At 43.5% G+C, this 20827-nt stretch overlaps 1 protein-coding gene across 1 annotated transcript in view; it reads right to left on the bottom strand.

The window, feature by feature from the left end:
- Nucleotides 1–18551, bottom strand: part of SDC2 (syndecan 2) — a 122160-nt gene extending 103609 nt beyond the window's left edge. Inside the window, exon 1 of the mRNA XM_059994939.1 lies at nucleotides 17984–18551. Coding sequence (XP_059850922.1) covers nucleotides 17984–18043 — 60 coding nt within the window. The 5' untranslated portion in view covers nucleotides 18044–18551. The remainder of the gene's footprint in view (nucleotides 1–17983) is intronic.
- Between the last annotated feature and the right edge of the window lie 2276 nt (nucleotides 18552–20827).

Raw genomic sequence — 20827 nt, 5'->3', positions numbered from 1 at the left:
AAAAGAGTTACTGAAAAGCTATTTTCGGATTCTTACTAGAATAACTGGGAAAGAGAAGCTCTTTCTACCACAACTGCTGAGAAGACAGGCTGTTTGCTAACCTGAAGTTGCCATACCCCATGTTGCCACCACAAGGGGAGCGGTTTCTCCTGGTTGTCGTCAATATCCAAAATCGTCCCTTCTTTAGTAATACGACCTCTCCAGATTCTTACTAGGCACGTGGCTGCCCACGGAGAGACATTTCCCAACCAGCACTGCATCTTGTGTAGCCACGACTATACTCTGACCAATGGGATGTAAGTGGAAGTGACACTACGCGTCCAGGCTGTGGCCTAAGGAGGAAGGTGCATGTCCACCCTTTGACTCTTCCTCCTGGCTGGGAGACGGGAAGGATGAAGCAGCCACCTTGGAGCCACAGATAAGAGCTGCGTAGGAACACGGTAAAACCACCCCACCAGCTCTGTCTTTGGACTGTTATGTCAAAGGGAAATAAAACAGCTATTTTAAGCCACTATATTTGGGGAGATCTCTTTTTAACAACAGCTGAGCTGTTACCTTAATTAGGAGAAGTCCTGGGAGTAAACCTAAGAAAGGAAAGTTGCACTGAAAGACATGTAAAACCCAAGACCTGATACTTAAGCCTCTTGATGCAGTCCAGCCTGAAGACAAAACTACTCCTGGACTTCTCCATTATCTTAGCCAAAAAGTTTCTTTTTATTTCTTATGCCAGTCTGAATTGGGAGTTTTATTACTTGCACTGGGGAGTGTCTTAACTGCTTAAATGATGATGGCTTATGGGCTACTGTTATACCTCATGGTCCCAGGATCTCCTAAGCAGTAGCTATCGAGCCATCCCTTGCGTCCTCATCAGTGCCTGCTTCCCTGAGTCAACACCGGACAGAAGCCAAAGCAGCTATTCTGCCTCCCCTCAAAACTGTAAATTAAGGGCATTCTAGGGACTGACTTCTTTAAAGGAAACTCACTATTTCTATAAAGTAGTGTTTTACCAACTATAATGTGGCTATGAGTCACCGAGAGTCTTGTTAAAACGCAAATTAGAAGTCAGCAGTCTCAGATGGGGTTTGGGGTTCTATATTTCTAATGAGCTCCCAGGTGATGCGCAGGCTGCTGGTCCAGTGCCCACATTTTGAGTAGCAGCGCCCTAAAGCAGTGGTCTGCGAGCCTGCCTGCACAGTAGAAACACCAAGGCAGCTTTAAAGAAAAAAAACACCGATATCTGGGGCCCACCACTAGGGGCCCTCCTTTAGTGGTTCCTGTACCGTCCGGGATGAGAACCATTTCTCAGTAGTTCTCAAATTCTAGCATGCCACAAAAATCACCCGAAGGGCTTTTCAAAACTCAGATTGCTGGGCCCCACCCCCAGATTTCTGATTTGGTTGGACTGGAGCATGGCCCAGAACCCACATTTCTAACAAGATCCTAGGTGATAAAGATGCCGCGATCCATCCACACTTTAAGAACCGCTCGTCCAAAGCTAGAGTTAATGACTCCTGCGACAGACCTCAATTTCCACTGAGAACAAATGCCTTTATCTGCCAATTTTATTCTATTAATGCTCCGGAACATCTATCAGGGGATACACTGGGGGAGGGGAGTAGAATTCACATTTCCACGTCCTTGATTTCTAAGACTAGTCTCTGTGCACGCTTAATACTTTGTAAAGACAGATTTAACCCTATTGTCGCCAAAACAATAAACAGTAACGATACATTTTCTTCTGGATATTACAGACTCATTGGGTTTAAAAGCCTATGAATCATAGCAAATGGCTCCCTTTCACAGCTTGCTCAGAATAATACTTCTTCCATCTGTATTGTAGGACAGATACATGTTGAGTGGTAGTTTCGAAAGGGTCAGCATTTTAATGTTATCCTGCAGAGCTGTTTTTAAAAGCTTTGAGAACTCCAGCATTCTTAAACAAGGTTTTTTTCCCCTGAGTCAATTAAAGAGATCCTCTTTTATTCGAGGGATGGAAAATTGTGTTCAGAGTTGAGTGAGGGCAAACATGCTCCCAAATTAGATATCTGAACAAAGTAAACTATGAATAGATTAGATAATGGGCTGCTGCTTTTCTACTTAAGAAAGAACGAAAGACAACTCAGATGTCTTATTCACAGGACAGCCTAAAGCACTCTCTCTTCCCAACTCCAACCGGAAACAGTCTATTTCCATGGAATTAATTCGACTTGAACCAGGTTCAAGTAGCTGAAGTGCAGTTACAATAAGAGGGCCGTCATTAAGACACGTGTGCTGGGCTTATACATGACCAGGACATTCAGACAAGCCCTAGAATACACTTTCAATCAGTAAAACACACCATCTCTCTGCTCAAAGCGTGAACTCAGGCAAATCTAATAAGCTGACCCAACATGCTTTTCTGCCACCAGGCCAAGAGGACAGGCATCCTTTGTTCCACCAAGCAGAACGTTCAAAAGGCAAGGGAAATATTTCACATTTTTTAAGACATCCTTAGATGAATTTCATTTATACATGTATAATCTTCTGTCTAAAAACCTCTCAAATGGCATCCTCATCCACCAACATAATTATCAGAAGAGTATAACCCAAGAGAAAGAGATGTTGAAGAGAAGGGCAGAAGAGGAAAAAGCTCGGATGGAGCGAGCACTTCCCAATTCTACACAGCTTAGACTGTGCCGGGAAGCCACTGTATTCCACGTGGCTGGGTCACAGGCAGTGGAGGGCATGGTTTAAGAAGACAAATCTTGAGTGCCCGACTTCCTCTGGAGCTGGAGGAGATGACAAAAGCACCCAAAACAGTTCTCTTCTCAAATCTTCTAGAAGTTAGAATCACCTGGGGAGCTTTCCAGCTGGCTGGGCCCCATCCCCAGAGATTCTGGCTTAATTGGTTCTGGGTGGGGCTCAGGTAGAGAGAGCTTTGAAAAGCTCCCTGAATGAGTTGAATGTGCAGGAAAAGCTGAGAACCACTGACCTAGAACCTGCTCTTCACTCTCCAGATGAGAACAAGAGCTGAGGAGGTAAAACACCACCTCTTTTCACCAAAAAACAACAGCTACAAAGAAAAAGAAGAAAAGTCAGCCTCTCCTTTTGTCTTTCCCGTCTGGTCAGTGGCACCATCATTCTTCTCTGTCTGAGTTTCAAAACCTCAAAAGAGGATGCTTTCTTCTTTGATCAGCACACCTAATTAGCCATCCATTTCAATTAGCGTCAGCAGGAGACTAGTGCCTATTCTACACCAGGCACTCTCCTAAATGCTGGACATGCAGGAACTCTAATCCTCATAGCATCTCGATGAGCTGCTACTGTGACTCATCTTCTTTTCACAGATGAGAAAACTGAGGCCCAGAGAGACTAAGCAACCTGCTGAAAGCCCTACAGCCAGACACCAGCAGATCTGGTATTTAAAGAGATTCCTATTCATTCTACACTCAGTTCTCCCATTCTCTCCATAGACAGAAGCTTGGGGAGAGAAGCCTTTGAGGTAAGATGCTAAATGTTGGTAAAGAAATCAGGAAATGTGTGACCTAGAATATTAGCCCAACAATGCAAATGAAGGGTCTGACCCTTCACTAACGGGGGCTGCACCCATCAGATTGCTTTAAAAAGTGATTAGACATTTAAACACTCTCACTGCTCTCTTGAAAGATTACAGTATCAAGCCAGGGCTATTTAAAGCTAGAAAAACTGAGGATCTGACTTCTGCTCTGTCACCTAAAATACAGCCATGGCAAGTAATACCGCCTAGCAGTTGTGAGACAATTATAGGCAATAAATGGGAAATGCCTACCATAGTTCTAAGCACACAGTAGGAGATCACTGTAGTAATTTCTCATGTTATTGTCTTTTAACAAAATTCAATTCTTAAAAATATCATCCCACAGACTTATTTTCTAAAAAACTAGGACTCAAATATATTCATGTTATTACACTAAGATTGACGTCAGTACTCAAGAGAAAAATATTAGAAGATTATCCAATGCTGGCAAAAAGTGCTTCTACCTGGGCCCTCAGTTCCACAGACATTTTTCCCTGAAGGCTCTGACATAATTTTAGTATAAAAATCCAAAGAATGTTCTTCTCCCCTCAACCTACAACAGCAGTTTGCTACCTACATAAAATGTGGTAGTAATTCATGAGGATTTCGCTTCCAGTTTTGATTCTTATCTCCATGAAGTTTTTATCTCCTTTTCTGCCTGCAAGTCTCCACAATCTTCCCAAGATTTACAAATCAACTTGACTTCAGTCTCTCTCTCTCTGGGTCTTCCAGATCCTAGTGCTCTCAGGCCTCCTCCCCTAATCAGCCCAAAGGTGCACAGACAATAAAGAAGTTAGCAGGAGCACATCTTTTGCTGGAAATTCTGAAATTATCTCAACATCACTTCAAATACTCATTTTGCGCAAAACACACTGATGCAGAGTATATAACATATAATGTATGTTCCACTTGGAATTTCATTTATTTATCAAACATGTGGCAGAAGTAAGTGTATTAGGTGCTAATCATTAGTGTAGGGAATAAGGGAGAGGATGGAGCCAAAAAGGGAATGTGTTATGGTAAGAAGAAAACAGCAACAAATCAGATAGCCTGGGCCCAACGTGTAACTCCACCACTAACTAACTATGTGATCTTGGACAAGTCAATTCTAGCTCCAAAACCCATTGTTACATACTGAAAGGCAGAATGCAAAAGAACACGGTGAAAATCATCCCAACACTTGTATACCTCTTTCATTCATCAGCTAAGACTATTTGATCAACTGAACACATAGTATAAGGTCTAGCTCTCCCCTTTAAGAGTCCAAAGCTTATAAAGTATGGAGAATTAAACTGGATGAAATGTAAGATTTCTTTCTCCCATAATATAAATATCAATAGCCTATACAGGTTCTAAACAATTTCTTGCTCTTTGTGTCTTTTGTACATTTTAATATTCGGAAGTCTTTGCTTGCAGAGCAGGTGAAGGAAAACTAAAAAGTATGAAAATCCAGTGTCTAATTCTGGTTTCTCTCTAGCACACTGTGCCACTTCAGGGAAGGCTTTTTTCTAGGAAAGCAGTAACTTCTCTTCTACAAGGGGTTCTTCTTATCCTTCTCAACTGTAGTTCTTGTGCAGTTTGATGGCTAGATACATTTAACTAGATTCAGACAAAAACAAACTGATTCATAGTTTACAAAGAATGCATATGTTAAATATGGGCTCAACCCAGGTGCAATTACCCTAAACAATCAAAACGTAGATAATAGTTGCTTGAAGGTAGGTATCATGTCATTTCTTTTTAATCCGCAAGACAAGCAAGAGCTTTGCCCTTGTTTGATGTGCAGTAACATGAGTTAACTATTAACTGACTTACCAAATATAAAACTTCATCCAATAACTAACCAGGACAATTACAAAATCGAATCAACTCAAAAATAAACAAAATACTCAAACCAAAATACTCTGCACTCTTATCTAAATGAGTTCAGAGGTGAGACATAAATGAAGTTAAGACTTTAATTCATTAGTAAACCTAACAGATAAATCAGTGTTTATAAGACCTCCTTTAAGCATTTTACAATTATAATCCCAAGTTCTATGTTAGATTTTTCAAATCTCAACTAAATTTCCAACCCGTATGCAAGTCTATTTTGAGCTTTACTTGAATGTAATCCAGGAAACGGATGATGCAGGAAAGAAAAAATATAATTCAGCATCACACCCTGCTTGGTGAAAAATAAACTGGTCATAAATGTGTGAAAATATATGTCCCTTGGTGGGCTTCCCTGGTGGCGCAGTGGTTGAGAGTCCGCCTGCCTATCCAGGAGACGCAGGTTCGCGCCCCCGGTCCTGGAAGATCCCACATGTCGCGGAGCGGCTGGGCCCGTGAGCCACAGCCGCTGAGCCTGCGCATCTGGAGCCTGTGCTCCGCAACAGGAGAGGCCACAACAGTGAAAGGCCCGCGTACAAAAAAAAAAAAATATATATATATATATATATATATATATGTGTGTATATATATATATATATATATATATATATATATATACATATATGTCCCTTGGTGCCAAGGGTCAGAATGCAAGCAAGAAACAAGAAACATGCATACATATTTGTGCATATATAATATACTTGGGAATCATGAAACTTAAAGCTGAAAGGAAAGAGGATCAAATGAGTTTATAACACCTACTTCGGGTCAGGTTTTTTGTTAGTTTTCAGTCATTACTGAGGCTAATCTTCAAAATTAACCCAAAAGCAAAATATTATAATTCCCAATTTTACACTGAGAAAAACGAGCTCAGAGATGATAAGAAACTTCCCCAAGGTCATGTGGCTTTTAGGTGGTAATACCAGAAACTGAACTACAGCATGCCTGACTCATCATCATACCCTTCAATATCATCTCCTGTGTTATCTTAATTTGGGAGGGCACACAAGTGAAACATGACAATGCTAGAACTACAACTTAATGTGAATTAGGATCTATATATGTTATGACCCATAATTTACTGCACTGTCACACACCTGTCATCCATGCAGAGACTGTTGCCTAACAACTCAGTACACAGTGGCTTTTTGGTTCCTAAACATGTCAAATGTATTGAGTCTTCAGCACAGATGTACTAACCCTAATACAGTAAGCCTTCAGTTAACCAGATATTAGACCTTTATATTAACAGTTTTGTAAATTTTTATCAGATGCTTTTCTGAATCTGTTGAGATGACCATACTGTTATCTCCCTTAAACTGTTAATAACTGCATTGCTTTCTGATGCTAAAGCATTCCTTGGATAAACCCTACTTGAACTCATCATTATTCTTTTAATAAGCTGCTGTACTCGGTTTGATAACATTCTATTTAAAATTGTGGGATAGGGAGGGTGGGAGGGAGATGCAAGGGGGAGGAGATATGGGGATATATGTATATGTATAGCTGATTCACTTTGTTATAAAGCAGAAACGAACACACCATTGTAAAGCAATTATACTCCAATGAAGATGTTTAAAAAGTAAATAAATAAAATAAAAATTTGGCATCTATGATCACAAGTGATTTGTTTTCTTGTGCTTTCCTTTTCTGGTTTTGACACAGAATAATGCCAACCTCATGAAATCTTCTGTCATTCTCTAAGCTTTGGAACAAGTATCTGTTCCTTGAAGGATCAGCAAAACTTATTTGTAAAACCATCTAGGTCTGGTGGCATATTTTTAAGGTTTTTTTTCTTTTTTTTTGATGTGGACCATTTTTTTAAAGCCTTTATTGAATTTTTGTTACAATAGTTTTTATGTTTTGGCTTTTTTGGCCGTGAGGCATGTGGGATCTTAGCTCCCTGACCAGGGTTCGAACTCGCACCCCCTGCATTGGAAGGCGAAGTCTCAACCACTGGACTGCTAGGGAAGTCCCCTGGTGCCATTTTTTTTAATGGAAATTTTTGTTGAGATAATTGTAGATTCACATGCAGTTGTGAGAAATAACACAGAGACTTCTGGTACCCTTTACCCAGTTTACCCCAATGGTACCATTTTATAAATATAAAAACAAGGACACTGACATTGATACAATTGACCAATCTTATTCAGATTTCCCCAGGTTTTTTGGGGTTATTTTTGCGGTATGCGGGCCTCTCACTCTTGTGGCCTCTCCCAGTGCCGAGCACAGGCTCCGGACGCACGGGCTCAGCGGCCATGGCTCACAGGCCTAGCCGCTCTGTGGCATGTGGGATCTTCCCGGACCGGGGCACGAACCTGTGTCCCCTGCATCGGCAGGTGGACTCTCAACCACTGCGCCACCAGGGAAGCCCCAGTTTTCCCCAGTTTTACCTGTACTCACTTGTGTTTGCGTCTCTGTGTATTTAGTTCTATGCAATTTCATCAATGCACAGGTTTGTGGATACATAAATACATAGTATATACATATATGTGTAGATATATTTAAATTTATTCAATATAACCAGCGTTTTACTATACATAGTTTTTTTATTAAAGTATCATTGATTTACAATGTTGTCTATACATAGTTTTATGTCTGACTTTTTTTTCTATTATAAAAAGAGTTTCCAAGTTATAAACATTCTTCCAATATATTTTTAATGGTTGTATGATAATTCATGTATAATTTAGAATCTTTTATTTAACCATTCCTCTAGTATTATACACATAGGTTGTTTCCATTTTTTTAACTATTATAAGTAAAGCTTCAATAAATACATTTACCCAGCTACGATTATTTCCTTTGGAGAGATTTGTAAAGATAAAATTACTGGAGAAACTTTTCATGGGCCAGAAATAATCAATGACATATTCTCTCACGTCACCCACATTTAGAGAAAAGGGTGAGTACAGGCATACTTTGTTTTATTGTGCTTCAAAGATATAGCATTTTTTTAAAATTAAAGGTTCGCAGCAACCCTACGTCTCGCAAGTCTATCGGCGCCAGTTTTCCACCAGCTTTTGCTCACTTCGTGTCTCTGTGTCACATTTTGGTAATTCTCACAATATTCAAACATTTTCATTAGTAATATATTTGTTATGGTGATCTGTGATCAGTGATCTTTGATGTTACCGTTGTAATTGTTTTGGGGACGAGCCTCGGCCATATAAAACCACAAACTTAGTAACTGTTGGATGTATTCTGACTGCTCCACGGAGAAGTTCCCCATCTCTCTCCCTCTCCTCTGGCCCCCCTATCCCCTGAGATACAACAATATAGAAATTAGGCCAATTAATAACCCTACAGTGGCCTCTACATGTTCAAGTGAAAGAGTCTCTCACTTTAAATCAAAGGCTAGACATGATTAAGCTTAGTGAGGAAGGCATCTCAAAAGCCGAGGGAGGCCGAAAGCTAGGCCTCTTGTGCCAAACAGTTAGCCAAGCTGTGAAAGCAAAGAAAAAGTTCTTAAAGGAAATGAAAGTGCTACTCAGGTGAACACACAAATGATAACAAAGCAAAACAACCTTATTGCTGATATGGAGAAAGTTTAATGGTCTGGTTAGAAGGTCAAACCAGACACAACATTCCCTTAAGCCAAAGCTTAATCCAGGGCAAGGCCCTGACTCTCTTCGAGTCTATGAAGGCTGAGAAAGGTGAGGAAGCCACAGAAGAAAAGTTTGAAGCTAGCAGAGGTTGGTTCGTGAGGTTTAAGAAAAGAAGCCGTCTCCGTAACGTAAAAGTACACGGTGAAGCGGCAAGTGCTGATGTAGAAACTGCAGCAAGTTATCCAGAAGATCTGAGATAATTCATGAAGGTGGCTACACTAAACCACAGATTTTCCATGCAGATGAAACAGCCTTCTATTGGAAGAAGATGCCATCTAGGACTTGCATAGCTACAGAGGAGAAGTCAGTGCCTCGTTTCAAAGTTTCAAAGGATAGGCTGACTCCCTTGTTAGGAGTTAATGCAGCCGGTGACTTAAAGCTGAAGCCAATGCTCATCTACCATTCAGAAAATTTTACGGCCCTTAAGAATTATGTTAAATCTACTCTGCCTGTGCTCTGCAAATGGAATCACAAAGCCTGGATGACAGCACATCTGTTTACAACATGGTTTACTTAATCTTAAGCCCACTGTTGAGACCTACTGCTCAGAAAAAAAAGGTTCCTTTCAAAATATTACTGTTCATTGACAATGCACCTGGTTACCCAAGAGCTCTGATGAAGATGTACAAAGAGAGTAATGTTGTTTTCATGCCTACAAGCACAACATCCATTTTGCAGCCCATGGATCATTTCAACTTTCATGTCTTACTATTTAAAAAACACATTTTGTAGGGCCATAGACAGTGATTCCTCTGACGGATCTGGACAAAGCAAATTGAAAACCTTCTGGAATGGATTCACCATTCTAGATGCCATTAAGAACATTTGTTAAAATATCAACATTCACAGGAGTTTGGAAGAAGTTGATTCCAACCCTTTGAGGGGATGACTTTGAGGGGCTCAAGACTTCAGTGGAGGAAGTAATTGCACATGTGGTGGAAATAGCAAGAGAACTAGAATTAGAAGTGGAACCTGACGATATGAGTGAATTGCTGCACTCTCATGATAAAACGTGAATGGATGGGGAGTTGCTTCTTATGGTTGAGCAAAGAACATGGTTTCTTGAGATAGAATCTACCCCTGGTGAAGATCGTTGAAATGACAACAAAGGATTTAAAATATGACATAAACCAAGTTGATACAGCAGCACCAGGGTATGACACGATTGACTCCAGTTTTGAAAGAAGTTCTACTGTGGGTAAAATTATCATACAGCACCAAATACTACAGAGAAATCATGAAAGGAAGAGTCAACCTATGCGGCAAACTTTACTGTTGTCGTATTTTAAGAAATTCCCACAGTCACCCCAGCCTTCAGTAACCACCACCCTGATCAGTCAGCAGCCACCAACATCCAGGCAAGACCCTCCACTGGCAAAAAGATTACAATTCGCTGAAGGCTCACATGATGGTTAGCATTTTTAGCAATAAAGTATTTTTTAATTACGATAATGTACATTGATTTTTTTAGACACAACACACTACATTTAACAGAATACAGTATAGTATAAACATACTTTTATATGCACTGGGAAACCAAAAAACTGACGTGGCTCACTTTATTGTGATATTCGCTTTATTGCAATCTTTGCTTTTTTGTGGTGGTCTGGAACCAAACCCACAGTATCTCCCAGTATATCTACACAAAAACGTCCCCAATATCTCGAGGTAGAGCTAGGCCTCCCCAAGGCAGGGAAAGAACCCCAGCTATGAAAACACAGGCTCAATCGTGTAGTTTCCAGGCCACCCTCTGGGCTGGAGCTTATCAGATGTGCCCATAGAGTGTCAAGCCCCCACTCCTTAGGGAAGCAGAAAACAGAACACGAGTAACTAACATGTGACACAGAGTGTGAAGATGCCACTGTGTTAAAAGCTCCAGTGTGTTCTGTCCCACGTAATCCTAAGAACCTATTTGATGATATTCCATTTTACAGATGAGAAAACTGAGCACAGAGAGGTTTAGAAACTTGCCCAAGTTTACACAGTAAGTGGATTCTAACCCAGGCAAGTCTTAACTCCAGTGCCCAGGCTCTGAACCACTGTACCATACCGCCTGCTCATTTAGACTCTTGCTATGGTCTCTACAGCACTGACGCTGGGCTCCGGTGCTATAGAAAGGAACCAAAGGGAAGGCAGTTAAAGGCCCCTCTCTGGAAATGAAGGTCAAGGCCAGAAACCAAATGAGAAGCCTGAGACCCTCAGTGGCTTATGCTTCAAAAGCCCTCCAGATGACATCAACAAGTCATGTTGTCTTCTTTCTAGAATGAAAGTGAGTTCCATCACATCAACTGCTCTTGCTGCTACATTAGCTTATATCAGAAAATATATGGGAAAACACTAGATATTAGATCATGAATATTCAGAGCAATGTATATAATCCCAGTACAGGGTGAATAGTTAGCTCAAGTTAACTGATTACCACCAGCATTTTACCAGTAGCATTACATTTCTGTAATGTGAATAAATTCCTTGCTCCAGTAATAAAATAGTAAGTATTTGGCAGGAGCTTAATAATTACTTATTGATTAGGTTAATCTTAACATTGCTCCAATCACACCCTGAAGCATATAGAAAAAAATAAATATTAAAGACAGAAAGTTCTTCTAGTTCCCTTTATCATTTTATAGATGGGAAAGCTGAGGTCCCACAGGGATTAAGATTGTTAATTACATGTGTGCAAAGCCTCTCTTTTGCCTTCAATTCTGTACATTTATTTTCACTATCTTTATATTTAACAATACATTGTACAAAAATACATATTTAACTCTTACTCTTTTTATGATAAGAACTTTAAAAATGTAATTTTCCTTTAATATTTGTATATCTTGCTCCGTGTGTCATTCTTACCGTGAGACTAACCTCTATTAATTGTACATATTCCTTAGACATCTGTACTATTTGTATTTAACATACCTGCATAAAGATAAGAAAACATCAAAATGCTTTGTAAAGGACACATTTTACTGCATCTTTGTGACATTTTTCACAGAACAGATTCAACAACAGAGGAGAGAAATGTGAAAACATATCTTGTCTTTAATAATATTTTTCTATAGCTTGGAGTCCAACACCATGACCTGACTCTCACATCACCGACTGGGGTACCAGTTGGCCTCACTGCTGATTCAAATGGGAAATCTCCAATGACTTTCTCCTAGTCCCACCAATTCTTTGAGATACCCAAGAAAAACAGATGTACACAGTCTATTTCAACAGTATCCTTTCCTACTCAGAGGCAATCACCCCTCTAGCCTTATTGTTAAAACTGATGTTGCCCTAGAAACAGACTCATCAAAATGCAATGGAGATTTTTAATAGTAGGACCCACATCTCAAATTGCTAAGAGAAGAAATTCTTCCATGCATTTCTACTCTTACAAAATAAAAATCCTCACTATTGCTACTCACAGCTGCCCGACATTCCCTGACCTCCCGTGCCACCTCATTCTAGATACCCAGTGGCACTTAAGCATGAGATGCCGCTGTAACTCTCTCCTTCCGACCTGCTAGAATTTCAACTCAGCCAAAGGACATGGACACGGGAGGAAGCAGGAATGTACGCTGATGGGAGGCACTGGATTTGTCTTTTTATTCTTCAACACCACAATGTTGATGAAACTGAGGTCGAGAGTCAAAACTTGCAAACTAACCCAGGTCCACCCCCAAGCTGGTAGATTCAGCTGACCCCAGACCACACTGTCTTCAGTGGCCAGAGCAAAGGGGAGCTTCAGCAGGTCCAGCTGACCCTGACTGCCCCAGCCATGGGCACCTGCCCTTAAGTACGGAGCATCAACAGGTGTTTACTGCAGGGGTCAAAGGTGTGGAAACAAGGACCTTCCCCTCAGATAGTGCCAATCTCCAAAACATCAGAGGGCTAAGGGACCTCAAGAATATCATATATGGCTCTCTCATTTCATAGTCAAGAAAACAGCCCAAGAAAGAAGAAGGAAAAAAAACAACACTTACTTTCTGTGCCTCAGGTACCACTCCCATGCTCCCTCATTTTAGCCTCACAACAATCCTGTTATAAAGGCATTCTCAGGCGCAATTTATATGCACACGCATATATGTATTTTTTTAAGTGACTCAAAGTGTCAGTATCTTGTCCAAGTCCTAACACGGAGTAAGTGGCAAAGTACCAACATCTCCCCCACCCAAACCCTTTATCTCTACGCTGGTCCCTCAGGTCACAAAGCTTCTTATCCCTGGGAGCCCCAGGACTAACACAAAATAGCACGTAGAAGGGGTAAAGTGTGTGACTAGACCAGTGGTTCCCAAATGTAGCTAATTCATTAGCATCATCTGAGATGCTTTATAAAAATACAAATCCCCCGACCCCCTTTAGGCTTCTGATTGTTAGAAGGCCCTGAAATCTCTATTTTTTACATACTTACATTGATTCTGATTGTCAGTCTGCCTTACTAGTTACAGAAAGAGAAAAACAATGGCTAGATCAGTCATGAAAGGCTGTCTGGAGCTTGGATCTGAATCAACAGAATTTAAAAGGAGAAACACTGAAGAGGTGGCTATGTCCAGGGAGCGTTCACAAAAGTGAGATGAGTGGGCGAGGGCGGGGAGACGTGATGGAGAGGGATGGGGGCAGGGGGGTGGGACTAACTAGGAAGGAGCGATATTCTGGAGCATCATATAAATCGGGCAGAGGTATTTAGACTCCACACCATGAGAACAAGAAAACACAATCCAAGTGGTACAGGGTAAATCAAACAGCAGGTGAGCATCTGGGCCAGGAAGGGCAATGGCAAGGCTGTTGACATGGGGCACGTGCTGGCAAGGTGCCAACAAAGAAGAACCTGAAGGGGAACACTTCCTGGCTGCCTGGATGGATTACGCCTTTATCCTGAGCACTCAGTACAATAGATGCTGAATAAATATCATGGACTGAACAACATGTAGGTACCTATAGTGGCCAACTGGTCACGAAAGTCAACAAAGATGAACGGGTCAAGGACGGGACTTCAGGATTCAAATCCGGTTCAAATCTAGAATTAAGATGATGGTACTGGCAGAGGTGACTAAAAAAGAGTAGCTTGTTTTCAGCGAAAGCTCTCCTTCATTACTTCTTGCTTTTCTCTAAAACTTTATTTTGGCTTCTGGTGCATGAAAGAATTAGGTGGTTTTGAAATACCGGAATGTACCTTCGACAGTGACATGAACAGCAGGTCTTCTGTCTTGGGAAGAAAAAAACGATGGGCAAGATCTTTTGGGTTGATTTTTGGCAAAGGAGGAGAGACAATCTCGTGAGAATCTAAACTCAGATGACATTCTTCACATGACCTAAGATCACCGCCAGCTGACATGCCGATAGCACCGTGGCGTTAAGCCACCGGACTCCCTGTAAACCTGAATTGACAGAGCTGGCCGGGCTCTGTGTGGCTCGGTCAGCCTCAGGCTTTGCCAACCTGAGGAGACTCAGGGCCCCCTGAAGCTGGCCGGACAGGTCTCTGGGGGCTTCTAGGAGACTTGAGAACTAGTTCTACGCAGGTAAAAAATTAGATGATCTTTTGAAATCCCTTCCAAACTAATGATTATTCAAGGTGCCTTGTGTGTAATCATATTCCACAGTTCCTCAAATGGCAAGCACCTTCAAAATTTTACGTTCCAGGTCCCAGAAGCAGGAGTTGGAGCGTGTACTCAAATTCCTCTGTATGCCCATCTTCCACAAGCCTGGCCTTAATAAGATCTTTCCTTCTCAAGTGACATCTACCTACTGCTAATATCCAACTAACAGAGAAAGAGCCCTTATTTCTCTAAGATTCCCTAGCAAGTACGATTTGCCAGATTACTGGAGCAGCCAAAATGTATTTTTTTAAAGAACTGCAAAAGGTTATATGGTTCCAATTTAATTTTTCCTTCAAATGCAAGCTTTCCAATGCCTGCCTTTCATAATACACTGAGTCGTAATGCACGGGTCCAAATGACTTGACAGTTTCTTTTAATTTACACACATCTAAGCATGTGCAAAACATTCCACTAGTTCAAAACGCTTCCTTTTCTTAAACATACTTCCAGTTCAAATTACGTGTTTATGGCAGTCTGCGATGTATTATTTCTGAAGATAAACAGTCATGTAAAAAATTGATAGAAAAGCAGCAGCATATCACTACTGCCACACTCTGTCAGTCTTTCCTCTCTCATGCCGGTGGGAGGTATAAATGCACCGCCATGACCAGGCTCGCCCTGCTGTCTCCAGCGTCCAGAAAGGCAGGGCCACAAGTTCCTCTCCACAGACAGCTTTGAGCCTTGGTTGCTGAGAACCTCTTTTTTTTCCCCCCCTTGAACTTAGTATAAAACTCAAGAATGCACTAACTGGAGATGTTTTTCCTTTTAAAAATGAGAGGATTTACGCTCAGATGATCACTACTTCTAACTCCCAGAAAACAGTTGCAGTTTTCCAATTAAAATCAGAAGTACTGGAAATAAGGTACTCTAATAACTAAATGTTGAAAAGTGAAGTCTTTCAACTTCGCATACATTTATGCCGCTACATGTGAAACAGAGGCTGCAAAGTAATTTAAATGGACTATTGGCTGTCCTGGGCCTTGAAAATGCTTCTATTGAGAAAAATTGACTCACTGCCTAACAAAGACTCTCTGCTACAGTCTTCAAGTTGACATTTTAAAAATATCTAATCACCCTTTTGAATGATATTCCAATTACTGAAAACAGTATCTACCACAGTGAAACAGCTCACTTGGAAAGCATCCAATTCTGGTTGGAAATGAGAAATATTAGAACCCCAAAGGCACAGAGTTGGGGGTAGAGGTGTCACCAGAGAAGACAGGTATAGTTCAGCCAAAAAGCTTCCTTAAGAAGCACTGTCAGAGGGAGATCAGCTCGGTGCTTTGTGTCCACCTAGAGGGGTGGGATAGGGAGGGTGGGAGGGAGACGCAAGAGGGAGGGGATATGGGGATATATGTATACATATAGATGATTCACTTTGTTATACAGCAGAAACTAACACAACATTGTAAAGCAATTATACTCCAATAAAGATGTTAAAAAAAAAAAAAGAAGCACTGTCAGATTTATGCAAAACTCCAAGGAGACATTATTCCTCTAGAATCCCCAAACATCAACACTTTCTAGCAAATTTATGAACAGGACGCAGCAAAAAAGGGACCTCCTTAATCCTGTACAGCTTTTTAGGCAGGCAGGCTTCTCCTGAAAATCTTTAGATGGAGTTCTCCCTTTGCCCTGTTTTGCAACAAGATGAGCAATAATGTTTTTCTGAAATAAACAGAGAATCTCTCCCTTTCGGTGTGCAAAGAGCCAAAGTTCATAACTGGCTGGGAGATTACCAATCCCAAGGGATAAAACGATCATTTGCCAAAGAGAAATGCTGATAAGTTTCGGAGTTCTATTCTACAGCCGGAGCACCCAAATTCTCATCTACTGTGTTCAGTTTACAATCCTACTTGCTCTCCAATCTCGCCTAACGTTTGGGCACCTGCTAGCACACACAGAGGCTCCCACACCGATGAAAAATGCCCATCTGCTGCTGAGTGCCAAAGAGGTTTCCCAATCCTAAATCGCATCAACTCAAAAAAGTGGGCTGGGGTGGGGGGAGAAGGGAGAAATAACACGCCAAAAGAGAGGAGGAAAAACTCACAAAACCACCTCTAAAGATGACATTATTTGTCTTCGAAGAGGCGGTTCAGTTTATTAGAAATGGACAAGTTATTCGGTGGCAAAGGGAGGAGATATGGCGAACTGGAAGGGACAGAAACAGCTGCACTCCCTAACCGAGGCCCCGGACCGCACTGAGGCTGCAGACGGGATCGCGGACAAAGCTCAGGGCGCCCAGGTAGGGGCCGCCAAGCACAAGTGAAAGCCCAGGAGGCAGTTCTCTTTAGAGGGCGCTCATTGGGCGTCTTAAGGAAACAAGCTCCAACCCCCCGAAACGCGACCCAGAGGAGGAGAAACCAAGTTCCCACGGCCGAGGCCGGGGAGGGAGGCTGGGTGCCCGCAGCCGGCCCCGCCGGAGAAGAGACTCCTCCGGGCCTCGGGGTACTCCCGCCGGGTCCCAAGCAAGCATGGCGGGATGGAAGCCTCGGTCTCCGAGCGGCCGGACGACCCGAGGCCGATCGACCCGAGGCCGATCACAGTGTCACAGTACCCCGCCTCGCCCCGCTGCTGCACTCGAGTGCAATCCATACTGAAATGCCCCCCTGTCCCTAAGGGCCCGCGAGCTGCCCCCCGCCTCGCAGGAAGCACGGGTCGCCGCACCACCGGGAGTCCAGCGGCCCGCACCCCGGCATTTTCGGGCGCGTTCCGCTCACCCACCGCGGGACCGAGGACTGCCCTCCGCCGGTAGCGTTTCCACGTAGTGTCTGCTCCCTTGCCCCAGCCAGAGGAACATCAAACAAAAGAACTTTTTGCAAACTTTCCTCTCCGGACACTCAAGGGTTTCTTAAAGCTGAGCCCCATCTCCCCAGAACCTGCATTCAATCGAGTAGGAAAGCTGGCGTGGGGGTTGGGTGGGGGGGATGGTGTGCAGGAGAAGGGACTCCAAAGTTTCCAGGGCGTCTCCGGGTCTCGGGGAGCGCGCGGAGGGGACCAGTTCCCTCGCAGCCCTATCCGGGCTTCCTCTCTCCGGCCACCCTTCCCCATCGGTCCTTCCCGGCCACGCAGCAAGACCCTCCGACTGCGAAGAAGTTGGGAGTGACTTCAGGGGCCTCTGCGGTTCGACAAAACTGCAGTACTCTTGCCCTCATGCCGGGGGACCTCGGGACAACTCCAGCGAGCGGAGCTTTTCTGCGGGAAGCGAAGGGGGAGAGGAGTGGAGGAGCGAGCTCATTTGTCCCAGCAGATCCCCGGGGGCCGAGGGGCACGTCTGGGAGTGGGGGGCATCCCCCAGGTGGCGCTCCCCGATTCCCCGCGGGCTCTGCGGACTCTGCTCGGTCTCTGCACCCTAAGCGGCGCGCGCGTCCCCAGCCTGGCCCACTCACCGACTCCGCCGACACGCAGGCCACCAAGCCCAAGGTGAGCAGGATCCAAGCGCGCCGCATATTCCCCGGGGCCCGGCTGCTCCCAGCCGCCGCTTTACAACGAGGGAAAAACGAAGTCTCTCGCCCAGCGCCCGGCGCAGCCTGCGCAGAAGGACCGGAGCAGAGCAGCCGCAGCGACCGCGGCTCGGGCTCGGGAGCTCGGGCTCCGGGCTCTCGCTTCCTCCTGCTGCGCCTGCGGCTGCGCCCCGGGAACGCGGCGCCTTCTCACTTGTTGGTTCCTACACAACCGATGCCTAGCTGTTGCTCCGGTGAGGCAGCTCTCTGGAGCTCTTCTTGCTCTGCTGTTGTTGTACTCCTCCGCGGACTCCTTCCCCGTGTCGCGGCTCCGTTTCTGATTTTTGAGGAATAAATTAGGTGCCCTGGAATGTAGCTGCAGCTGAAGTTTGGGTACAGAGCGGTGGGAGCGCCTGATCCGCGCGGCTGGAGCTCCCGGAGTATCTGGAGAGAAGCGCGTCGGAGCGGAGCTAGTGGCTCAGCGGCTGCGCCCCTCCTCCTCCCGCGCCGCCGCCTCCCTCCCAGGGTCCTCCTCCCTTTCTCCTCCTCCTCTTCTCCTACCGCTCCCAGCCTCCCTCCGGAGCCCGCTTCTCCGGGCTTCTCCCGGCGTCTCGAGGAGGGGAGGCGGCAGTGTGACTCCCAGCTAAACCCGGGAGACATTCCTACAGGATTACGCCCGGATTGGCAGCTCCGGGGGCCAGTGGCCACCAGCAGCTCCGCGCTGTGGCTGCTCTGGGTCTGCGCGTCCGCAGTCTGTGCTCCAGTGCTCTAGTATTCCTTCATTTTCTGACTCCCTTACACCCCCCCCCCCCACTCTCTCCCCCTTTTTCTCTCTCCTCCTCCGTGCTCCTTTTTTCTCTATTTTCTATTCTCTTCACTTTCACTTTTCTGGAGAAAGATCGGTGAAGCGACGAGAGACATGTTTAGCTTTTCTGCCTGTGAGAATCAGACCAGCACGAAGAAACTGCTTTGAGAGTCGGAAAAACACACACACGAAGTTTACAGATGCCTTCAAGCAATGTGAAATTTTCATACAATGGCTAGTTCATGAAAATTGTATTTTAAAAAAGAAGACAATAAATATATTAAATGTGTATTATTTCCCACCCTCCCTAACCCCACCCCACCCCCCCCCAAAAAAAGGAAGTGAAAGAAGACTCCCATAAACCCAAAATGCGACACTTTCCAAAGCTCAGAATTTCATTAAGGGCTTAAATACCATTTTTGCCTCACACACAGTTTAAGCCCCTAACGCATTTTATAGGCTCCATTTCAGCACAGAGGTGTTAACGTTTGGAAGCTACAAATAGGGCAATTTGATGAGAAATTGGATAGAGATCCTGAATAATAACAGATTTAAGAGAACTTCAAAGGAAAAAGTAATTTCAAGTTTGAAGAAAATAATGAGCATGTATTTCCTGAATGGAAGTAATCTACCTGAAATATTTTCCTGTGAAATCTTTTTTTTTCAATTCTGTGTCTATAGTACACTACAGAACATGGCAAATGCATACTCCCTTCCAGTTTCTAGCACGATTTTTCTCTCTGACTTCTGAAGTAGATAATTCTATGGAGCCATTCTGCTCCTAGAATGCCCACTCTAGGAAACCAGGGATCTTTCTGTCTTGTTCACCACTGTATTCTCATTCTGACTGCATAAAGATACACAATAAATATTTCTTGGATAAACTTTCATCTAAAACTCAATCTATACTGCATAAGAGTTGTGAGTCTTTAAGAAACATAGATGTAGATATATAGATACTAGACCTTGAGATTTTTTGAACTTATATTTCAAAATATAAGTTTTGAAATTTAGAGAAATTTAGAGAACTGGAGAGAATTTTAGAGAACACAACCTCTGAGACGTCTGCCTCTTTGGTTTTAAGTCCCAACTACCAGGCTCCCAACAAGCAAATCTAAGTCATTGGCAGCCAAGAGGTAATTTGGAAAAATGGAAGAGTAGGCAAAAAAGAAAGAAAAGAAAAAGATCAGGAGACTGGGCGTTGTAACATCAGGATGTTTCTGATTCCACAGAAACTGAGCTGGCACCTGGGTGGGTCAATGTGGGTCTGGCTTGGTTTTTGGAAGAATGAGCTACGACTATATTTTTAAGATGGATTCTTTGTGGGTTGAACATGGCTGAACATGGCCATTCCTACTTCTGCAGGGCTGCCAAACTAGGGGCCACTGTCATCCTGTAATTTGGATGAAAGTAATATTCGCCCCTGCCGCAGAAAAGGGTCCAGCTACACACGCTAAGTCAGCAGCTTCTAAGGAGGGAAACTGAACCCGGGTCTATGGGTTTCGGATCCTGTGGGTTCGGTAGAATTTATTTGTGGGTTGAAGAATTTCTTGAGAAGGGGAGACTTCTGAAAGGAGTTTTCCAAAGGACAATGAACAATGTGAGAGAAATGCACAAAGCCATAAAATGTCACCTCTACTCCCAAAAGAGATCTAGTCCGCTCTCCAGGCTTTGGGCAAGGTCATACCCCTTTTCTCCCCAGCAGTTAAGAACCCATCAAATAAATTAGAATTCCAGCGAAAGGGGAAAATGCACTTCTCCACTGGCTTTCACAGCTATTGCTGTTTATTGGGGCATCCACCTAACAAGAAACATGGTGGCTGATTCAGCTTGGGCAGGCAGTGATAAAAATGAATTAGCAGATGCATCTGTTGAAGGAATGTAGCTGTGCACCTGAAGACATACCCCAAGGCTCTTGGTGTTTATGAGACTCTCAGTGACTGGGTATTTTTTAATCAATGGTCATGTAGCATTGAGAGTTTATG

Source organism: Delphinus delphis, chromosome 17 (assembly GCF_949987515.2).
Source record: "Delphinus delphis chromosome 17, mDelDel1.2, whole genome shotgun sequence".
In the NCBI taxonomy this organism is placed as follows: Eukaryota; Metazoa; Chordata; class Mammalia; order Artiodactyla; family Delphinidae; genus Delphinus; species Delphinus delphis.
Note: the sequence above shows the minus strand (reverse complement) of the source record. Positions and strands in the feature narration are given on the sequence as shown.